The 18377-nt window shown below is 47.3% G+C and overlaps 1 protein-coding gene across 1 annotated transcript in view; it reads right to left on the bottom strand.

Annotated features, from left to right (window-relative positions):
- SLC1A3 (solute carrier family 1 member 3) overlaps positions 1-18377 on the bottom strand; it is a 69065-nt gene that overhangs the window by 30134 nt on the left and 20554 nt on the right. Inside the window, exon 3 of the mRNA XM_084881767.1 lies at positions 17894-18031. Within this exon, the coding sequence (XP_084737893.1) occupies positions 17894-18031 (138 nt within the window). The remainder of the gene's footprint in view (positions 1-17893; positions 18032-18377) is intronic.

Raw genomic sequence — 18377 nt, 5'->3', positions numbered from 1 at the left:
TCTACGTCAGGAGTCCAAATGCTGGCTCTTCTGCTGATTCCGCCCAGGGAAGCCGGGGCACAGTCCCCGGAGCAGCTGGGTCACCTTGCAACTGGACTCTCCTCTGCTCTGCTCACCTCCCCGAAAAGTGCTGTGCAGGGTATCACAGGTTTTTACACGAAAGCGGAGGCTTTCATCATTCTAAAATAACTGCGGATCGCCCTGGCCTGTGTGGCATCATCCCATGCACCACCAGATTGCTGGTTCGATTCCTGGCCAGGGCACATGCCCGGATTGTGGGCTTGAACCTCATTGGGGGAGTGCAGGAGGCAGCAGACTCATGGTTCTCACCCATCGATGATCCTCTCCCTCTCTCTCAAATTAATAAAAATATATTTAAAAAGATAAGACAAAATAACCGAAGACTCTCTGGGGTCTCAGGAAATGATGGTTGCCAGTCTCAGGGGTGAAGCGCCCAGGAAAACGGTCCTTTGCTCTCATAAAACTTACTGTTGGCAGAGGAGGGGGAGAATGCCAACGGGGCCGCCTAAGTCCCGGGCTCAAAGGCTTCCTAGAGGAAGTGGCATCCAAGATAAGGCGGGAGGGAAGGGGGTTCCAGGGAAGAGGAAGACAGGAGGGAGGTGGCGAGAAATGAGATGGAAAGAGAGAAGCAGGAGCCACACAAGACATGACCTGCATTCCAAAAGCAACGTGGGGAAAAGCTCGGAGTTGAACCTTAGGAAGATCATACTGTTTCCACGTGAAAACGCAGATCGGAAAAGGGCAAGTTCCTAGGGGGAGTGGGGCAGGCAGGGAGACTGGAGGGAGCTGCTGCTGTGGAATTGGACTGAGATGCTGTCCGCACAGGGTGGCGGCGGTGCCATAGTCGGAAGTCAGAGCAGGGGGCCAAGTTCTCGCTTAGTCCCTAGTTTCTACATTTCCTTTGATTTTATAAAACCAACTTTTAATATTTTCCTACTCTCTTTGTAAACCTAAAAACGCTGAATTCTCCTCCATGTTTGTGCTCCTTCACCAGGAATACATTTATTCTACATGCACTCGTCGTCTTCAGAATAATGAACCAGCTCGGTAAAGACTGTACCTTTACAGACACCAGTGGGTGCTTTCTAGGAAGGGAGACCGGTTTAGAATTATAAGGCTTATGTGCATCTTTATGCCCATGTTGCAGACAATTCTAGTTATACATACACCTGGGACTCATCATGTAAGTTTTGTTTTCCATTTGGAAGCAAAAGAAAGGATTTGTGTGAGTCTGATCGATGTTTCTAACTCTCTCTCCCTCCCCCTTCCTTTCTGTAAAAAAATCAATAAAATATATTAGAAACAAAAACAAACAAACAAAAAACACCAAACTCCTACGTGATCACATAGAAATGCAGACTAGCTGATTAACCCCTCTCTACAGAGCCGGGCCCAATGGCTTAGTGGTGAGCATTGATTCCCGGTCAGGGCACATGCCTGGGCTGTAGGCTCGATCCTCATTGTGGGATGTGCAGGAGGCAGCCAATCAAAGATTCTCCCTCATCATTTTTTTTTCCTCTCCTACATCATTGATGTTTTTATCTCTCTTTCCCTCTCCCTTCCTCTCTGAAATCAATAAAAAATATATTTATAATGCTACAGAAAATAATGCATGATCCAAATAACAGAACCCCAAAATACTCACTACAACAATCAGAGCCTATTTTAGCCTCCTCCACATAAAGTTTGGGATCAATTAAAAACAAGAAACAAAAAAAGCCATGAAGGTACCGCGATAAATTACAATACAAGAACCTCCTCTCTTTTAAAGTATCATAAGTGTGACTGCCTTTTCTCTAAAACTGATTTTAGTTGTAAAAATAAAATAAAAGGAATGACTGGAGTCTGGATGTTTGTTAAGAAAATAATAGCCTCTCAGTCAAAATTTGACCCAAATCTGCCTTTTTCTGGTGCTAAAATATATTTCCATGAAAGACTTACTGATTCTATATCAATTTTTATAAGTACTCTTTGGTGTGAGTAGGCCTATGGATAAAGAGGGATAATGTACCAAAGTAAAATTGACTCAATTTGCTTTAATACATTTTGATATCTTTTCTTTTCTGAGCAAAGTTTGGAATCATTCTGAATGCCAAAGGAAATATCTAGCCTACTTAACAAAAGATGTATTTGAATTTGAGTGTATCTTGATTGAATGTCAAAAATGAAAATATTTGGAAAGGTTTGGTGTGCTTTGCTCCAGAGAAATTCATGGCAGCTAATTCTGCCTTTTGTCCATTGAAAATAATTACATTATTTCATTCAGTTCTCTTAATAAGTTGCATTATGGCTGGCATGAAGCTGGAAACAGAACCTGGCCAGCAGTGAGTGTATGCTGTGCACACACAGGGCTCCCAGAGTATTTTTAAAAATAAATATTTTATTGATTTTTTACAGAGAGGAAGGGAGAGGGAGAGAGAGTTAGAAACATCAATGAGAAAGAAACATTGATCAGCTGCCTCCTGCACACCCACTACTGGGTATGTGCCCGCAACCAAGGTACATGGCCTTGACTGGAATGGAACCTGGGACCCTTCAGTCCACAGGCCGTCGCTCTATTCACTGAGCCAAACCTGTTTCGGCTCCCAGAGTATTTTAAGAGGAAAATTACTAAATTAGACTCTTACTTGATGTTACAGAAGAAGAACTACACATTGCCAATAGGGTAACCAAAGAAAAACAAAAGAAAACCTAAAGCTTAACTCCTCAGAATCACAAAGCATTCTCTGCATCTCTGTGTGGGAGCACGAGGCAGATGGAGGCCAATTCCATCACAACCCTGACACATGGGTAGTTTATAAAGTGGTGTCAGATGGGATCCATATTTCCAGAGCAGATACATTTTGGTGAGTGACACCAGGGCTGTGGACAGAGGTGATTCCAATGAGAAACATCCCATGGGAGCAATTCTACCTCTGACCTTTCCATCCCATCAGCATCCTGCGGGGCCAGCTGTACCTCTGACCTCACAGCCAGAGGAATAAGGGTGGGTACAGTGCGCTTTTAAACTCCTGCCCATGCCTCTGCTCTCCTCATGTGGCCCCACTGTACCCCATGGAGGCAGGAATTACTTATACCCACAACGTTTCAAGGGATCTTTTTTTCTTCTTTTCTCAAAAAACACCCCACTGAGCATTATTTGTGAGTACTCTTGAAAAAGAAATATTGAAACAGAAAGTTTTCTAAGACTTAGAAACCACTTGGAATTTTCTCCTTTAAAGAGACCGCAAATATGATGCTGAAAGTTGTTTTCCTTCTAATATCCAAATCCCATCTCCCAGGAGGGAGGCTAACTAGTCACGTCTACATACACGCAGCTGCATTGCTCTGTTACCAGCTCCGGGCCAGTGAGCCACCTCCCGAGGCGCTGACTGCCAAGCCCCATCAGAAGAAGCGCGCCTTCTGCCCTCATGCAGCTTACACTTGGGGTGGACTCTGGCTCCGAGCCACCAACAGCACAGCACAGGCGCAAGCACAGAGCCAGCGCACATACCAGAGTGTGCCTCTGTCCAATCGTGAGAGGGCAGAGATGACTGAGTAATGTTTAACATTTCGTTTTCCAAAAAACGAAATTGGGATATTTTGTTTATTTTTTTGAGGTTTTTAATTTTACAATCCTTGTGTGGATTTCTACACAGAAAGGATAATCTGAAACAGCAAAATAAACAGAGGAAACCAATTGTTGGTGAAAAAAAAGCCAGCCCTTGTTTGAAGATAATCTGTTATGCTTTATTGGTGCTCTTTAAAATTCCAGAGTTCTCTTGGTCAGACCAATAATCTACCCCATCTCTGGCACCAGCACCACCAATGCCCATCTTGGCATCAAATTCAGAAGATGCAAACGTCTTTAGCTTTCCTTTACCAGTATAGTTTTGTTAATTTAAATACAATTCAGTGCCTTAAATTGAGCTTACACCAAAGAGTCGTAAGGGTTTTCTTTAATGAACACAAAGAAATGATTTGTAATTAGCTGGTGCATTAATTATGTATCAGTAAGAGGATGTCAACATCAATGCGAGAAGTTTTTTGGCTGAAGGCATATTTAGGTAGCAAAAATGAGCAGTAATTAGTACTGTGATTACATAGCACATCAATTAGAAGTAAAACTCACTGCTGGGAATCCGACACGAGACAGAAGCAGAATGGATAAAAACAACAACAACCCCCAAATCACTGAGCATGGTCAGGGGCAAGCTTCACCGTGGCTCTAACTAATGGTCAGTGTGGGAGTATGAGGCGGGCAGAGGCCAATTCCACTGTAGCTCTTACAAGTGGGTATTTTGCTGTGTGGTGTCACATGGGATCCATCTTTTATCCAAATAGATACATTATTGCTAATGACAAAGGAAGGAGATGTCATTCTTCAAAGATGCGGAGTTCAAGAATGGGATTCCAGGCTTAGCTAGCGCTTTCAAAGGGGTGTCCTAAAGGGGGCGCCCTAACGGACAACGGGCCGGGCTCTCCTTGCCGTTACCCAGGTGCAGACACTGAGGAAGGCAGACCTTTACCTTCCGTCTGGATTGGAAACAACCGAGCTGGGATTATAGCTCAAAATAAAAAGACAACAAATACAGGTAATTCAGCAGTATTGTCACAGACCTGCAACCGAGCTGGGATTATAGCTCAAAATAAAAAGACAACAAATACAGGTAATTCAGCAGTATTGTCACAGACCTGACCAGAACTTTCAGCCCCGGGGCCTTTCTGTCAATTGAGATGTACCAGACCCCTGAACAGCTCATAAAATCCACTTCAGGCCAGTGAGATCTGTGTCCGCACTCCAGTCCTAGCATCCACATTCTTTGGGGGGTGGGGGGGGGGATGGAGGGATGGGGGGATTTGAGCATGAAATCCAGAGGTCCTCTTACTTCCCACTGTCTCTCCTTGACTGCCATCCCGGATCACCTACCTCCTCAGGGCAACCACGGAGGCAGCTGAGAAATGTCTCAGTTTCTAGAGATTATCTGGCCTCAAAAACGAACATTCTGGATAACCCCAAGTATCTGTGTACACATCTCCAAAAGTAAAATTAGAGAAAACAGGGAAAAGGCTAACTGATGTCCTTCCAAAGCTTCGTGGAAGAACTCGGCGGAAGGCTAGATTGATAGGCAAACAGCCATTTAGAACGCCCACTTCAAAAGAATTGACATTAAAAATTTATACCCAACTTGCCAAAACCGGTTTGGCTCAATGGACAGAGCGTCGGTCTGCGGACTGAAAGGTCCCGGCTTCGATTCCGGTCAAGGGCATGTACCTTGGTTGCGGGCACATCCCCAGTAGGGGGTGTGCAAGAGGCAGCTGATCGGTGATTCTCTCTCATCGATGTTTCTAACTCTCTATCCCTCTCTGTAAAAAATCAATAAAAATATATTTTTTAAAAATTTATACCCAATTTACTGTAAAAAAGTTTAATTGTGGTAAAAAACATAAAAGTTACCATATTAGTTAGTCACTTGTAAATGTACAGTTTAGAAGTGTTAAGTGTATTCACATTGTTTTGTCACTGTCTTATTTTCAACTTTTTTTCACTATAACTAAAAAATTAACACATTGTATTTTAATGTACCAAAAAGTTCTATTTTATGCATCTATATCTACATTTTAAAAGATCACAACAACTATTTTAGGACAGCCAAGGACTTAATATTTAAATTTTACCATTTTGAAACATAAAATGTAATTATATAATACCCAGACTACATATCTTATGACTTCATTTGTTTTAGCAAAATCACAAATTTTTATAGGGAGAGCAAGAGTCCTCCTACACCTAAGACAAACAAAATGCATGTATTAGACAATGCCATTCAACTATTTCCTTTTTTGGAGGAAGTTTTATTTCAAAAGAACATGCAATTGTAGAACTAGTCATTTTTACCATTGTTTTATCATTTGCTTAAGACTTTGTAACAAAAACCTTAAAAGTGCTTGTTTATACTGGGATTAATCACAGTAAAGAATCTTTCTCAAGAATGACCATAACTATGATTTATGATAAGCTCATAGTCATCTCTGTATATAGTCTAGTGTCCAGAGCTTTTAAGAAGTTCAATTTTCACAGATATTGCTCAATAATAAAAAGCCAGCCCAATTGAAAAACAGGAAAGGATCTGAACAGATGTTTCTCCAAAGAACCCATAAAAATAGTCAATAAGCACATGCAAAGATGCTCAACATCTTTAGCTATCAGGGAAATGCAAATTAAATCCATAATGAGGTGGCTACAACCAGGAAAGACAGATTAAAAACAAGTGGTGGGGATGTGGAGAAATTAGAACCCCATAGACTGCTGGTGGGAATGTAAATATTGCAGCCACTTTGGAAGCTAGCCTGGCAGTTCTTCAAAGATTAAGCAGAGATACTGTAGGATGTGGCAATTCCACTCCAATTCCAATACCCAAGAGAAATAAAAACATATGTGCATGAATGTTCACAGCAGCATTACTCATAGTAGCCAAAGGGGAAAAAGTGAACAGCCCAAATGCCCACTAATTGATGGATAGATAAAATATGGTATATCCATACAGTGGAATACAATCAACCATAAAAAGGAATGAAATGCGAATATATGCAACCGCATGGACGATCCTTGAAAACATTATGCTAAGTGAAAGAAGCCATCACAAGGAACCATATACTATCATAGTATGATTTCCTTTAATATAAAGTGTCTTAAACAGACAGATCTAAAGAGAAAGAAAACAGATTGGTGTTTGCCTAGCGCTGGGGGAATGAGATTTGCAGGGATTGATAACTAAGGTGTTTGGGTTTCTTTTTAGGATAATAAAAATGTTCTAAAATTGATTGTGGTGATAGATGCACAGCTTTGAACACACTAAAAGCCACTGAATTATACACTTAATATGTGTAAGTTGTATGCACGCAAGTTATTTCTCAATAAAGCTATTAAAAAATAAGTGCAATCTTGAAATAAGATAAATCTGCCTTATTAACCAATTCTAAGAAATAGCTAGGGAATTTGTATAAACAAAAAGAGCTCTCGATTGTGAAATAGATCTCTATCGTTCTAAGGAACCAAGGAGCTTAGTAGTGAATGGCGAACGTTAGTAACGTAAGTACGTCCGTAGCAGTGGGAAGTCCGATGCGCCTGGCTGTGCCTTCGTCGTTCACGAAGGAAAGCTGAGCTTGTGTGATGTGAACAGCACTTTCCAGGCGTTTGGCCTCATTTGGTGCTGCTCAGATGTGTGAGAAATTACACAGTGACTACAAGCCACCCTCCCAAAGAACATCTGTGCTCTGGAAGCTCAACCCAAGTGTTTTCTGCTAAAACGAACATTGACACGAGGTGGGAAATCATGAATAGATTAAAGTCAATAGAATGAATTTTCTCCATTTAAAGATTTTTCACTATAAAAACATTTTAAACGATTCTTGCCTTCTCTTCCCCCGACTGACAGCAGAATAAGGGGTTGGAAACGATGAAATATTATACCTAAACAAGAGCAGAAAAATTGAAATTGTCACTCATGCTTAGATGGAATAGCATAGTCTGTTCATGAAATGTGCTTATAGTCCTGCTCTTATTCTGCATCAGAGCCATATCCTCTCACAGTAAATGTGTACCTGTGTCACAGAGAATCCGACATGCAAACATTGTTTATGTACCTATCAGTGTTATGAATTTTTAGTTTTATTCCAAAACACGTTTAAGAACTACTACACAAATGTCCAGCTCAAAGATTACCCTGGGGGGGTCCATACCAAAGATATGCTTTTAGATACGTCATGAAGCATGGATTCCCAAGATTCCAGTATAGGAGCCACCAATGTTTCCATTTTTCCTTAAGTACTTAGTGTGCGAAGGTTAGGTATGCTGATAGTAAGAATTTTTTGTACGTAACACTATATTACAATTTGGGGAAATTTTGCAATATACATCCAGGAAGATGGCTTTAAAAATAATAAAAACTTGCCGAGACAGGTTTGGCTCAGTGGATAGAGTGTCGGCTTGTGGACTGAAAGGTCCCGGGTTCGATTCTGGTCAAGGGCATGTACCTTGGTTGCGGGCACATCCCCAGTGCGGGGTATGCAGGAGGCAGCTGATCGATGATTCTCTCTCATCGATGTTTCTAGCTCTCTATCCCTCTCTCTTCCACTCTGTAAAAATTCAATAAGATATATTTAAAATAATAATAATAATAATAATAATAATAATACTAAAAACTTGAGCTCTTACCACAAACACCTCTGAGGACAATGCATTCAAATTACAGCTTACATAGAAATAATCTAGTTGAGAAACCTTATAAAACACAGAAACCAATCCTGGGAAAGTTGTAAATTTTAAAAGAATTGCCAACAGCAGAAGCACAATCAGACTGCAGTGCTTCTCAGGTTCGGGAGGATTCTGGAGAAAGGAACAAACGTACAAAGCTACCTGTGTACAGACACACGCATACTGCGCCATAATGAAAAACTGTCCCCAAGGTTCATAGCCTAAGCACGTTATTGCATTATTTCCTATCAAAGGCCTGTCATGTTCTGGCTGCAGGGGAGCGTGGGTACTTAATATGAAGTGCTGGCAGAGAAGCTTGTGCCAGGGAAAGTAAAGAACTTGGTTGGCAACACTTTCTTCAAGTGCCTGACAGCTGCTGGGACGTGTGTGTGTGTGTGTGTGTGTGTGTGTGTGTACAAACATAAAGTATATTAAAATAATTTAAAACATCACACCTGTCTTATGCTTCCTTGCTTTTAGAAATGTAATGAAATATCTGGTATTTGCTTCAAAATAATCCAGTATTGGAGAGTCTGTATGTGGAGGAGGGGGCCCAGGCATATTACAGATCAAATAAGAGAGAGAGAGAGTGTGTGTGTGTGTGTACACATCTATATATACAGTTTTCCCCCCAACAGTACTGACCAGTCCTGCTAGTATGGATGTCATTTTAACAGGCTGGAGGCTGTCAATCATCCTGCTCTTCTTTAGAAGCATCCGGAAAGATGAGCCATCCCCTCCTTCTGACTGTGACACTTGCCCCAGAATCTCAGAGCTCAGGTACTAACTGGCCAATCTGAATCCAATGGCCTGCGAGAGGAACCCTCCTTAGTAATTTAGGGAAGTTTCCTCCCTCTGAAGAAAACTCAGATGGGAATTCAAGCTCTTGTTTAGAAAATTAAACAAATACAACGGTGGCCAGACCTCGTTCCTTCATGAGGAAGGCCAGGAAACGGACCCCTGAAAGCAGGTCATATGGCTTGCTGCCTGGGGACCTGAGATTATTGGGAAGATCTTCTTCATGAAGGAGCTAATAAGAAGTTGATCCTGCCTGGAGAAATGAATTTGCAGACACAGTCAGTAAGACTTGGGAACATAGATTCTATCCAGCCTCAACACTGGCTGCGTTGCTTCGGCAGGTCCATCCTCCAGCAGAGAACTCCACCACCAAAACCTTCTTGCTGCTTATCATGAAATGCCCACTACATATGGAGCACAGGGGAGGCAGGGCAGACACTGTGTCCCGGAAACATAATGCATGGCATTGTCACAGAAAGCCTTGTCTGGCTTAGAACCCCCTCTGTCCCAACCCCACCCACCTCTCTCTCCGTCTATCTCTCAGTCTTTCTGCTGGTAGAAATGCCAGCATCTCTTTACTTGACTTTATGAGACACAGAGAAGCCTTTTATAATGGAATACAGGTCCCCAATAATTTCCAGGATAAGCAGTTCACCGAGCAGAAGTCCATTTAAATCTGACTCAATAGATGGCCATGTGTGTGTAGTCCTGTGGTTTGCTCTGCATTTTTCTGTGTTATTTCATTTATACAAGTGGTAAGCATTCATTTTAGTGAAGTGATTTTTTAAATAAAACCGTATGGAGTAAATAATACAGCTACTCTTTTGGGAGCATGTGCTAGTGAGCAGGGGCCAGGGGAAAGCCAGGGACGGCTTCCTGGAAGAGGGGGTATCTGAACGAATTGTAAAGTGGTGATTCTCAAGCCCGGGTGCACAGTCCAGTCCCCTGGAGAACTGTAAAGAAACATCGGTTCCCAGGCCTCATTTCACACCAATTAATTGAAGAATTCTGGATTCTGGGTGGGGTGGGAGGTGGAGTCTGGGGGCTACATCCCATGTAGTGTAACCGGAATCGGCCGGTACAAATTCTCATGTGCATGCCAGAAGTGAGAGGCGCAGCAGCGGGTGGCTCATGCAGAAGCACCATTCCCACCCCCCCCACCCCACTCCCCGTGTACCCCCCTTCTAGCCCTAGGCCCAGCTTTCCAGTGAGTTCATCAGGCAACGCGCTGTCCTGGAAACCATTCCGTGTCCACAGAAGGAAAGCAGCCCTTCACATCCCTTCCCGCAGACCACCGGTCCCAACAGTGGTTTGACAGAAATGATCAAATCTTATCTTTCTCAGAGAAAAACTCCTTTTTAAAGAAAACCTTAAACTTTTCTTTGTGATTTAAAAAAAGAAACGTGGAGAAACTTCTTTCAAACCAGAACCAACCAAAACCACAGGCACACTTGAAGCAGCTGAACCTCACAGATAAGAAATCCCGGCTCACACAGGCCCACACTCTCTGGAAAGTCTCCTCTCACAGAGCCTGGAGCCCGGGGCTTCTGATCTTCCAAATAAACACTAACCCCATCTGCACCACAATTATTTTCTCCATCAACACTCACTCTGAGGGTGGAGGTGACCACAGGCTGCATCCTGAGCCAGTGGCTGGTGGCAGCCAATGCCACAGCCGGCCCCACCCCAGCTGGTGTTCCCAGAGGGCTGGACCAGGTCCCTGTCCCGACCCAGTCACATGACATCTGGGCACTGGGTTCAATTCTGGAAATAAAGCCCTTCGGAGGGCCTGGAAGACCTGGCACAGGAGAAGGACTGGGACACCTCGCCATGCTCAGGTGTGTGCCCCCGAAACCATGCAGTAAAACCCATTGTCTCCTGCCCCCCAGGGGGCAGTCAGGGCCACGCAGACTCCCACTCAGGAGCCTGGACCATGAGGATGGACTGTTCAGGAGGCAGCTGACGGCCACCTTCCAGGCTGGACAGGGGATTCCCACTCGGGGTGCCCAGTTACCTCCACCTGCCCTTCCCTCACACAGCCTCAGGGCCCGGCTCCCCTGGAAGCTGAGCGGCTCCCGTCTGAAGGGAAAGTTTCTGTGGTTGAAACCCTGTCAGGCGCCTCTTCTCTCTGACTCCTCCTCTGTGAGGCCATCCTCCCTGAGGTGACTTTGCTGGGAACCTCACAGGGAACCCCAGTTCGTATGGCGTTTAATGGCGAAAGAGTCAGGGGTGAGGAGAGCAAGGCAGCCCCCCAAAATCAAAACCAAAACCAACCAAACCACAAAGGCTTTGTGTCTGCTAAAGAGTTGTCTCCTGACTAGGGAGCTGGAAACTGGAGGGTCAGGAAGAGGGATGGTGGCAGTGCCCCTTCTCTACTTCGTTCCCTGCTGGGCCTGCCCTGCCTCGGCCACATGACCCTGTGCTATGGAATCACAAGTCAGTCACATGACCCTGTGCTATGGACTCACAAGTCGGTCACATGACCCTGTGCTATGGACTCACAAGTCGGTCACATGACCCTTTGCTATGGAATCACAAGTCTATCTCCCAGCCACGCTTTCAACTTCTGGAGGTCAGGGAGCTCGCCTCCTACATTTCAGTGCCCTGAGTCCTCCGAAGTGGCTGGTTCATAAAATAGCTCAGCAAATGCTTGTTGGATGAGACTGTCTGTGATGGAAAGGTAGACATTGTCTGGGGCAGCTAGACTTCAAAGGCCTTGTCTACACCCAAATCCCCCCCCCCCAAAAAAAAAGAGGCAAAAAACAAAACATTGAATCACCCAGATTTCCTTTCTATCTGACATAAAAACGCCTCTTTACCCCTCAGATAGGTCTCCCATTTTACCCACCACCACCCTCTCTGATGGCCATTGCTTGGCCTCTTCCCCATGTTTCCGATCAGCCCTGGAAAGAGAGGAAAGCGGGACCAGCCCGGGGCTGAGCTGCTTCCCGGCTGGTGTCCAGGCGCCATGACAAGTGCGGACACGCCGGGAGGTGGGCTTGTCTGCCGCTTTGGTGAGCCGGAGGCCCTGCTCCCAGCCCGGAGGCCCTACTCCCAGCCTGGAGGCCCTGCTCCCAGCCCGGAGGCTGCGCGTGGAGTGTGCTGCCTGCGTGATTCCGGGGCCACACACTGGGCTGCAGCTCTCAGGGTAACACACTGGGTGTTGCGTAACCAGTGACAGTATTTGGGGCGAGGCACGGTGACGAGGGGATCACACCCCAGGCTGCGGGGCAGAAAGCAGTCCCTCCAGCGGGGAGGAAGGAATTCCCTGACTCCCACGTTGTCACTGGATGAACTTCATGGTTTCTTCAACTTCCCTTTCATTGGAAAGGGACCACAGGCCAAGGACATGCGTGGAATCCGGAGGCTCACTTACACGCCCCGAAGTGCTCTCTTCTTGCTCAGCATTTTCATTTATCCGATGCGGACCGTAGGACGGCTCCTGCTGCAGTGCTCCTACTGCCAACAGCCCTGAGCAGATGCTGGGCCCGGGGTCAGTCCGCACAGCCTCCCACCCCGGGACACAGGCAGCTTTCACCTTCATTTTAGAGAATGAGAGGGAGGCTCAAAGCACCTCCTCTTCCCTGCCCGAGAGAGGACCCCCCCCCCCACACACACACACACACTAAAATGTAAGTGTGGGGAGAGGGAACAAACCAACCATTCCTTTCCTCGTACATAAGTGCTGGAGTATTTCAAACAGGCCTCCGTGCTCAGCAAGTCGTGGCGATGAGTAGCTTATTAAATGTTTCTTCAGTTTTGGCAAGTCCTGAACAAACCCTCCACATGTGCGCCAAGTAAGAACTGTCCAGCTCGCCCTGGCCGGTTTGGCTCAGTGAATAGAGCATTGGCCTGCGGACTCAAGGGTCCCGGGTTCAATTCCGATCAAGGGAATGTATGTTGGTTGTGGGCTCATCCCCAGTAGAGGGTGTGCAGGAGGCAGATGATTGATGTTTCTCTCTCATCAATGTTTTAACTCTCTATCCTTCTCCCTTCCTCTCTGTAAAAAAAATCAATAAGGTGTCCCTCTTCCACAGTGATTTGAAGCATTTTAGAAAAGTATGTTGATTTAAAAAACATTTTCAGTAAGTGATGGAGATTGCCAAGACTAGAAAAATCAGATTTGAGGTCAATTTCTTAAAATCAATCAAATTGTCTCTTTCCTGATGGGAGTACAGAGGCCCTGCCTTCCTCCCTCCCGTGTAGTTGAAATTGGAATTTACATAAGTTGGTGATTTAAGCGAGGCAGGGAAATTCTCCCTCCCCACCCAGCATACATCATGCTGGGTCTTACTAGCCCTTTATCCTCATGTACCCTTGGTGCCTAGCTCAGTGACTGATGTAGTCAGAGCTCAAAAAGTAGCTGTTAATGAATAAGTGAATGTTCACAGGTCAACTTCACGCATGTCACAACCCTACCTCCTGTGTGCTTCCCACAGGCCCCGGACATCACTGGTGCTGTTGACAGCCCCCTAGCAACCTTTTCCTTATAATGTGCCCACCTCCACAGTGATGGCTTGTCACAAGGGACGATCCCGCCTTCCAGAAAACCGGTGACAGGAAAGATTTCCTTTTAGGTTAGTGACTGAAGAGGAACGGACACTTAGAACGAGAAAGGAGGAGAGCACTAGCTTTCAGCAAAGACTCAGGAGTGAAGAGGAAGGCGATAATTTCGTCTACAGAGCACAACCTGAAATGGAATTTAATTATCACCTAGTGAATTCAATCGGAGGAAGCCAGCCAAACCAACTCATATTTCTGGCATGAACTGTCTAGCTTGGCTGTCCATCCCAACCAAATCAACAGTAAACCGGTGCCAAACTCCTGTTTTATTGTGTGGCGTATTGGCACAGACATACTCTTCTTGTTAAAAATAAATAAATAAAATAAAAAAGGTGCTTGAGCACAAACCCAGCAGCTTCTGGAAGGCTGACACACACCTTCCATGTTGGGAAGGATTGGACTCTCAGCTTCAGGAGGAAGAGGACACGACTTGCAGGGGTTCTTGGGCCACAGCTCACACATGAGGTCTCAAGGACAAGAGCCTAACCCAGATTCCTGGAGTCAATCAAATGTGCAGCGTTTTCTCCAACCAAACACCTGACCCCAGAGAAGGAAGAAGGGGCTCATGCACTGCGATCTCGGCCTGCACAGGCCCTGGCACGCTTGACCTTATGACCTTACGAGCACTAAGGCTGTTCAGCCTTTTCCTATCGGGAAGTACTTCCTACGAAAGGGTGACCTGTGAGTCCTTAGTCTTGGGTTCCTGTCAGGGGCTGAAACGCCCAGCACAGCCAGGACACCAGGCGGTGAACACCAGCGAATGGGGAGCAGGGATTTCCCCACGGCTGTTTGTTCTGTGGCCAATGAATGTGGTGTTGAGAAGCTGATTCCATGTAGCGTTAAGCTTTGACATGGTGACAGATGAGACTCAGAATGAGACCCAGGGTGACCCCATGGATGCACGAGCTAATCAGTGCATCTCTGCTTTATCTCAGACACTCAAGCCCCGAGGGTTACACAAGCTGGTTGCCTTGCGGCGTTTTGTTGTTAGTTGTACGAACACATAAAACTCTAGAGGTGCTTAGACTATCCAGGATTTCGGGATCCTCTTGAAAACCTAGAAGATTGGGCCCTCGTTGGACACCTGGAAAAGACAGGCCGGAGCTGGTAATTTTTAGGTCCCGTTAGTCTCCTGGCCTCCCTCTGCCTACACTGCCCCACCAGCCGGCCACGTCCCACGTATCATCGCGCTGGTCTGTGCTGCTTCTCCTGCCGAACAGAAACACTTCTCTGAATCTGTGACGCCAGCAGAGGAGGAAAGCGAACAGCAGCCGGAAATGGCAGCTTCGTAAGTGGAGGTCACCTGCCCAGCCACGGGAGGCATCTCAGCTTGCTTTTCCCATTCAGAAGAGTGGACCCTGACTCTGTTCCCTCCTCAGCAATGCGGCCCCTAGGGACATCTCCTTACACACCGGGCACCCTCAGGGGGGCGTAATCTGCAGAAGTACCTCCTCCCTCTCCTTCCCGCCGCGCGGTACCCCGCTTTGGTGTAGAATCATTGCTCTAAAAACGGAAGGAAATGCTCCTCGGATCAATCCGGCAGTCCGACGAACCCTAAGTATCTAAGTTAGCTTGGCAATGACTTCTCTGAGACTGACACCTTCAAAGGGTCTTTGGCAAACGAAATAATTGTGCCCCTTGTCTTCACACAGGCCTGGAAAGAGAGCCACCACTTCTTTCTTAACGGCCCCAAGTGACAGCATCCCAAATGTGCCATTAGGTTACTTTTAAAAATAAAGTTCATTAGATCGTAATGCTGTCTGAATTTACCACCTTTGTCAAAAAAGCCAGCTCTGAGCTTCTGAAGTAGTCTGTATTCCTCAAAGTCAGCAACTTAGGGGCAGCTCCTGCATCCATAATCAACCTTTCACTGGCCAGGCAAGCTTCCCCAAATAATCTTAGTGAACGAGTGGTCTTCTCAGATTCGCCTGCTTTCCTATGTCCCTTCTGAATAACCTCCTCTGGAAAATTACCAAGCCTTGCTGCACTGAAGCCGTGGCTTTTAGGACAAGCTCCCTTAATGAATTTATAAAGGAAGGTAGCAGCCTCTTGACCGGGATCTGGTTACATTTTAAAAGTTCATTCCATACGGGCTGTTTGCAGCTTAGCCTGCCTGTCTCTTTAACAGCCACATTATAAATATGGATGAATTCACTGAGGTTTACCCACAAATGTCCCTTCAGCCATGCAAAAGGGATTGCCTCAGACTATTTTTTCCCAGCACAGTTACTCAATGAAGTCTCTTACTCCTTCCATAAATTTGACGCGTTAAGTATTAGAAAATACCAGGAAATGCCACTTAAGGTTAACCATCAACCAGGCCGGCTGCTGAGGGGAAGCAGTGCTCTCTCCACCGCTTCCCAGTGGGACTCTCCCCTCGTACAGGGACACACGGGGTGCTGGGCACCATTGCCAGAAAGCGGAAACCTCGAAACTCCGATGCCGCCCTCGGAGAGAGAGGATGGAGAGCCAGGACGCCTCCGTTTGTGCCCAGGAAAACGGCGGCACTCGGTTCAGGTGCCAGCCGTGGGGTGGGGAGGAGGGACTCCCCCTCCAGAAAACACCAGGGCGGAGGTGGCTTCTGCCCCGAACTGCTGCGAAGCGCTTGCTCCCCAGCTCACAGGCGTGTGGATGCCAGCACGTGGCGGTGCCCTCATGTGAGCACTGACCTGACCTGGTGGAGATCGCCCCTGGTCCTCAGCGGGCCAGGCCAGGCCAGGCCAGGTTCAAACCCAGCCTCCCGGGCATCCTGTCCACGTGGTGGTTTTACGGGCCAGGCCCCTCCAGCGGGAGGCCCTGTGCGTGCAGCCACTCATCTGAATACCTGGGCGAGCGGGGGCAGCACTGCCCGGCCAGGTGGGGAGGAGAAACCTGGCAGAGTTTCTGTCCGAGTAGCGGCCAGCCCCCCAGGGCACTGGCCTGTGCCCCGTGACCTGGGAGCTGTCCTGTGAGGTTCCCATTACGCAGACGTCTTGCGAGGAGATTGCAAACGTCCTGAGAACCCCCTGGGCGGGGAGAGGGGCGCAGAGCCAGCTCGCCTAGGTGGGGGACTGTTGCCTACGGGGGGACCGTGAGCCAAGGGGGGGAAGAGAGGTCAGGGTGAGTAAAACCCAGCTCTGGGCTTCAGCTTCGGCCCAGGAACCGCCCTGCAGGGCAGCGCCTATGGGCACTCCCCCTCCAGGTCAGCGGAGGGCGGTGGGGAAGGAGGGGAGTGGGCAGGAGGAACAGCCATGCTTCCCTGCGGCATCTGGGCTCCATGGGCGCTCACCAAGCGCTCGAGCGCACGCACACACACACACACACACACACACACACACGCACACATGCACACACACACACATGTACACACACGTACACACACACACACGCACACGTGAGGAGGGCACTGCTGTCTGCTACCACAGGAAGGGATGCTACCCTGCACACTCTGCCCTCCCTGGAAACCCGTGTCCACTGACAAAATGCCAGGATGGGGACCACTCTCTCACCCCTCCCCCTTCTCCCACAAACCACACGGTGACGGGGGAGGGGACACTGGGGAAGGAGCGGAATCTGCGGGTTCACCAGGGAGAGCCGAGCTGGCAGCGCGTTGGCAGTGCGTGGTGAGCATTACCTCTGGCCAGGGCTTCCCAGGAGGCTCTGCTCCCGTCCCGGGGGCTCTGAGAGCAAGTATCCTGCAGCAATAGCTAACAGGTGGCCAACCAGACGCTCTCTGGTGGGAGAGGGTGAGAAAACAGGCCTCTGGGCGCTCTGTCACCCAGGTCGGCGGGGTCAGAGACGTGCTGTAGGGTTTAGCAGGGCCCCTCCTTCGTGGCGAGGCAGACCAGATTATGTGCCTGTGTTTTTTTTCTTTTTCTTTTTAAAAATATATTTCTTTATTGATTTCAGAGAGGAAGGGAGAAGGATAGAGAGATAGAAACATCCATGATGAGAGAGAATCATTGATCGGCTGCCTCCTGCACGCCCCCTATTGGGGATCGAGCCCACAACCCGGGCCTGTGCCCTTGGCCAGAGTCGAACCTAGGACCCTTCAGTCCGCAGTCCGACGCTCTATCCACTGAGCCAAACCGGCTAGAGCTATGTGACCGTTTCAGTGTTTCCTCTTGTGGTCGGTAAAACACAAGGTGCTATCACTCATGCATCACTAAAGCCGCCCTTCCATCATCTTGAAGGAACTTTTCCTTTCTTCCCCAGAACAGAGCATGCATCTAGCAGGAACCCAAAGAGCATGTTTCCTAAGCAACCGCGGGCCCCCGTCTGACACCGCCCGCGTACCTGTGACGAGGCTGGAGATGATCAGCGGCAGCACCAGCATCTGCAGCATCCGCATCAGGAGCTCCCCCGGGAAGGAGAAGTACTTGACCTCGCGGTAGGTCATTTTGTACGGCCGGAGCGTGAACCCGAGGATCGTCCCTGAGGGGGAGAGGAGAAAAAGGAGGAAAACAGTCTTTTTCAAACCAAAGTAACAGTCCTAGAAAATGGAATAAGGATTGTCTGGTGGCCATGCCTGTTGGACAAGAGTAACTTTATTGAAGCAATAATCAGGTGTGCCCATCTTTTCAGTCCGTCCGGGAGGGGAGGGCTGAATCCAGGGCTCCAAGCAGAACTGATAGGGAAGTTCTTTGTCTGACTTAAATGCAGTGGAATCAACGTGGACGTGGCTCAGCACAGAGTTACAAAGATGGGGCATAACTAGGAGACAAATGATGTATGCCCGAACAAGGCCATATAAAGAAACAAAAGCCTTAGTATAATGAAG

Source organism: Pipistrellus hanaki (genome assembly GCF_964339955.1).
Source record: "Pipistrellus hanaki genome assembly, chromosome: 4".
Lineage (NCBI taxonomy): Eukaryota > Metazoa > Chordata > Mammalia > Chiroptera > Vespertilionidae > Pipistrellus > Pipistrellus hanaki.
The sequence above is the reverse complement of the archived record's forward strand: the minus strand, read 5'-3'. Positions and strand labels throughout refer to the sequence as shown.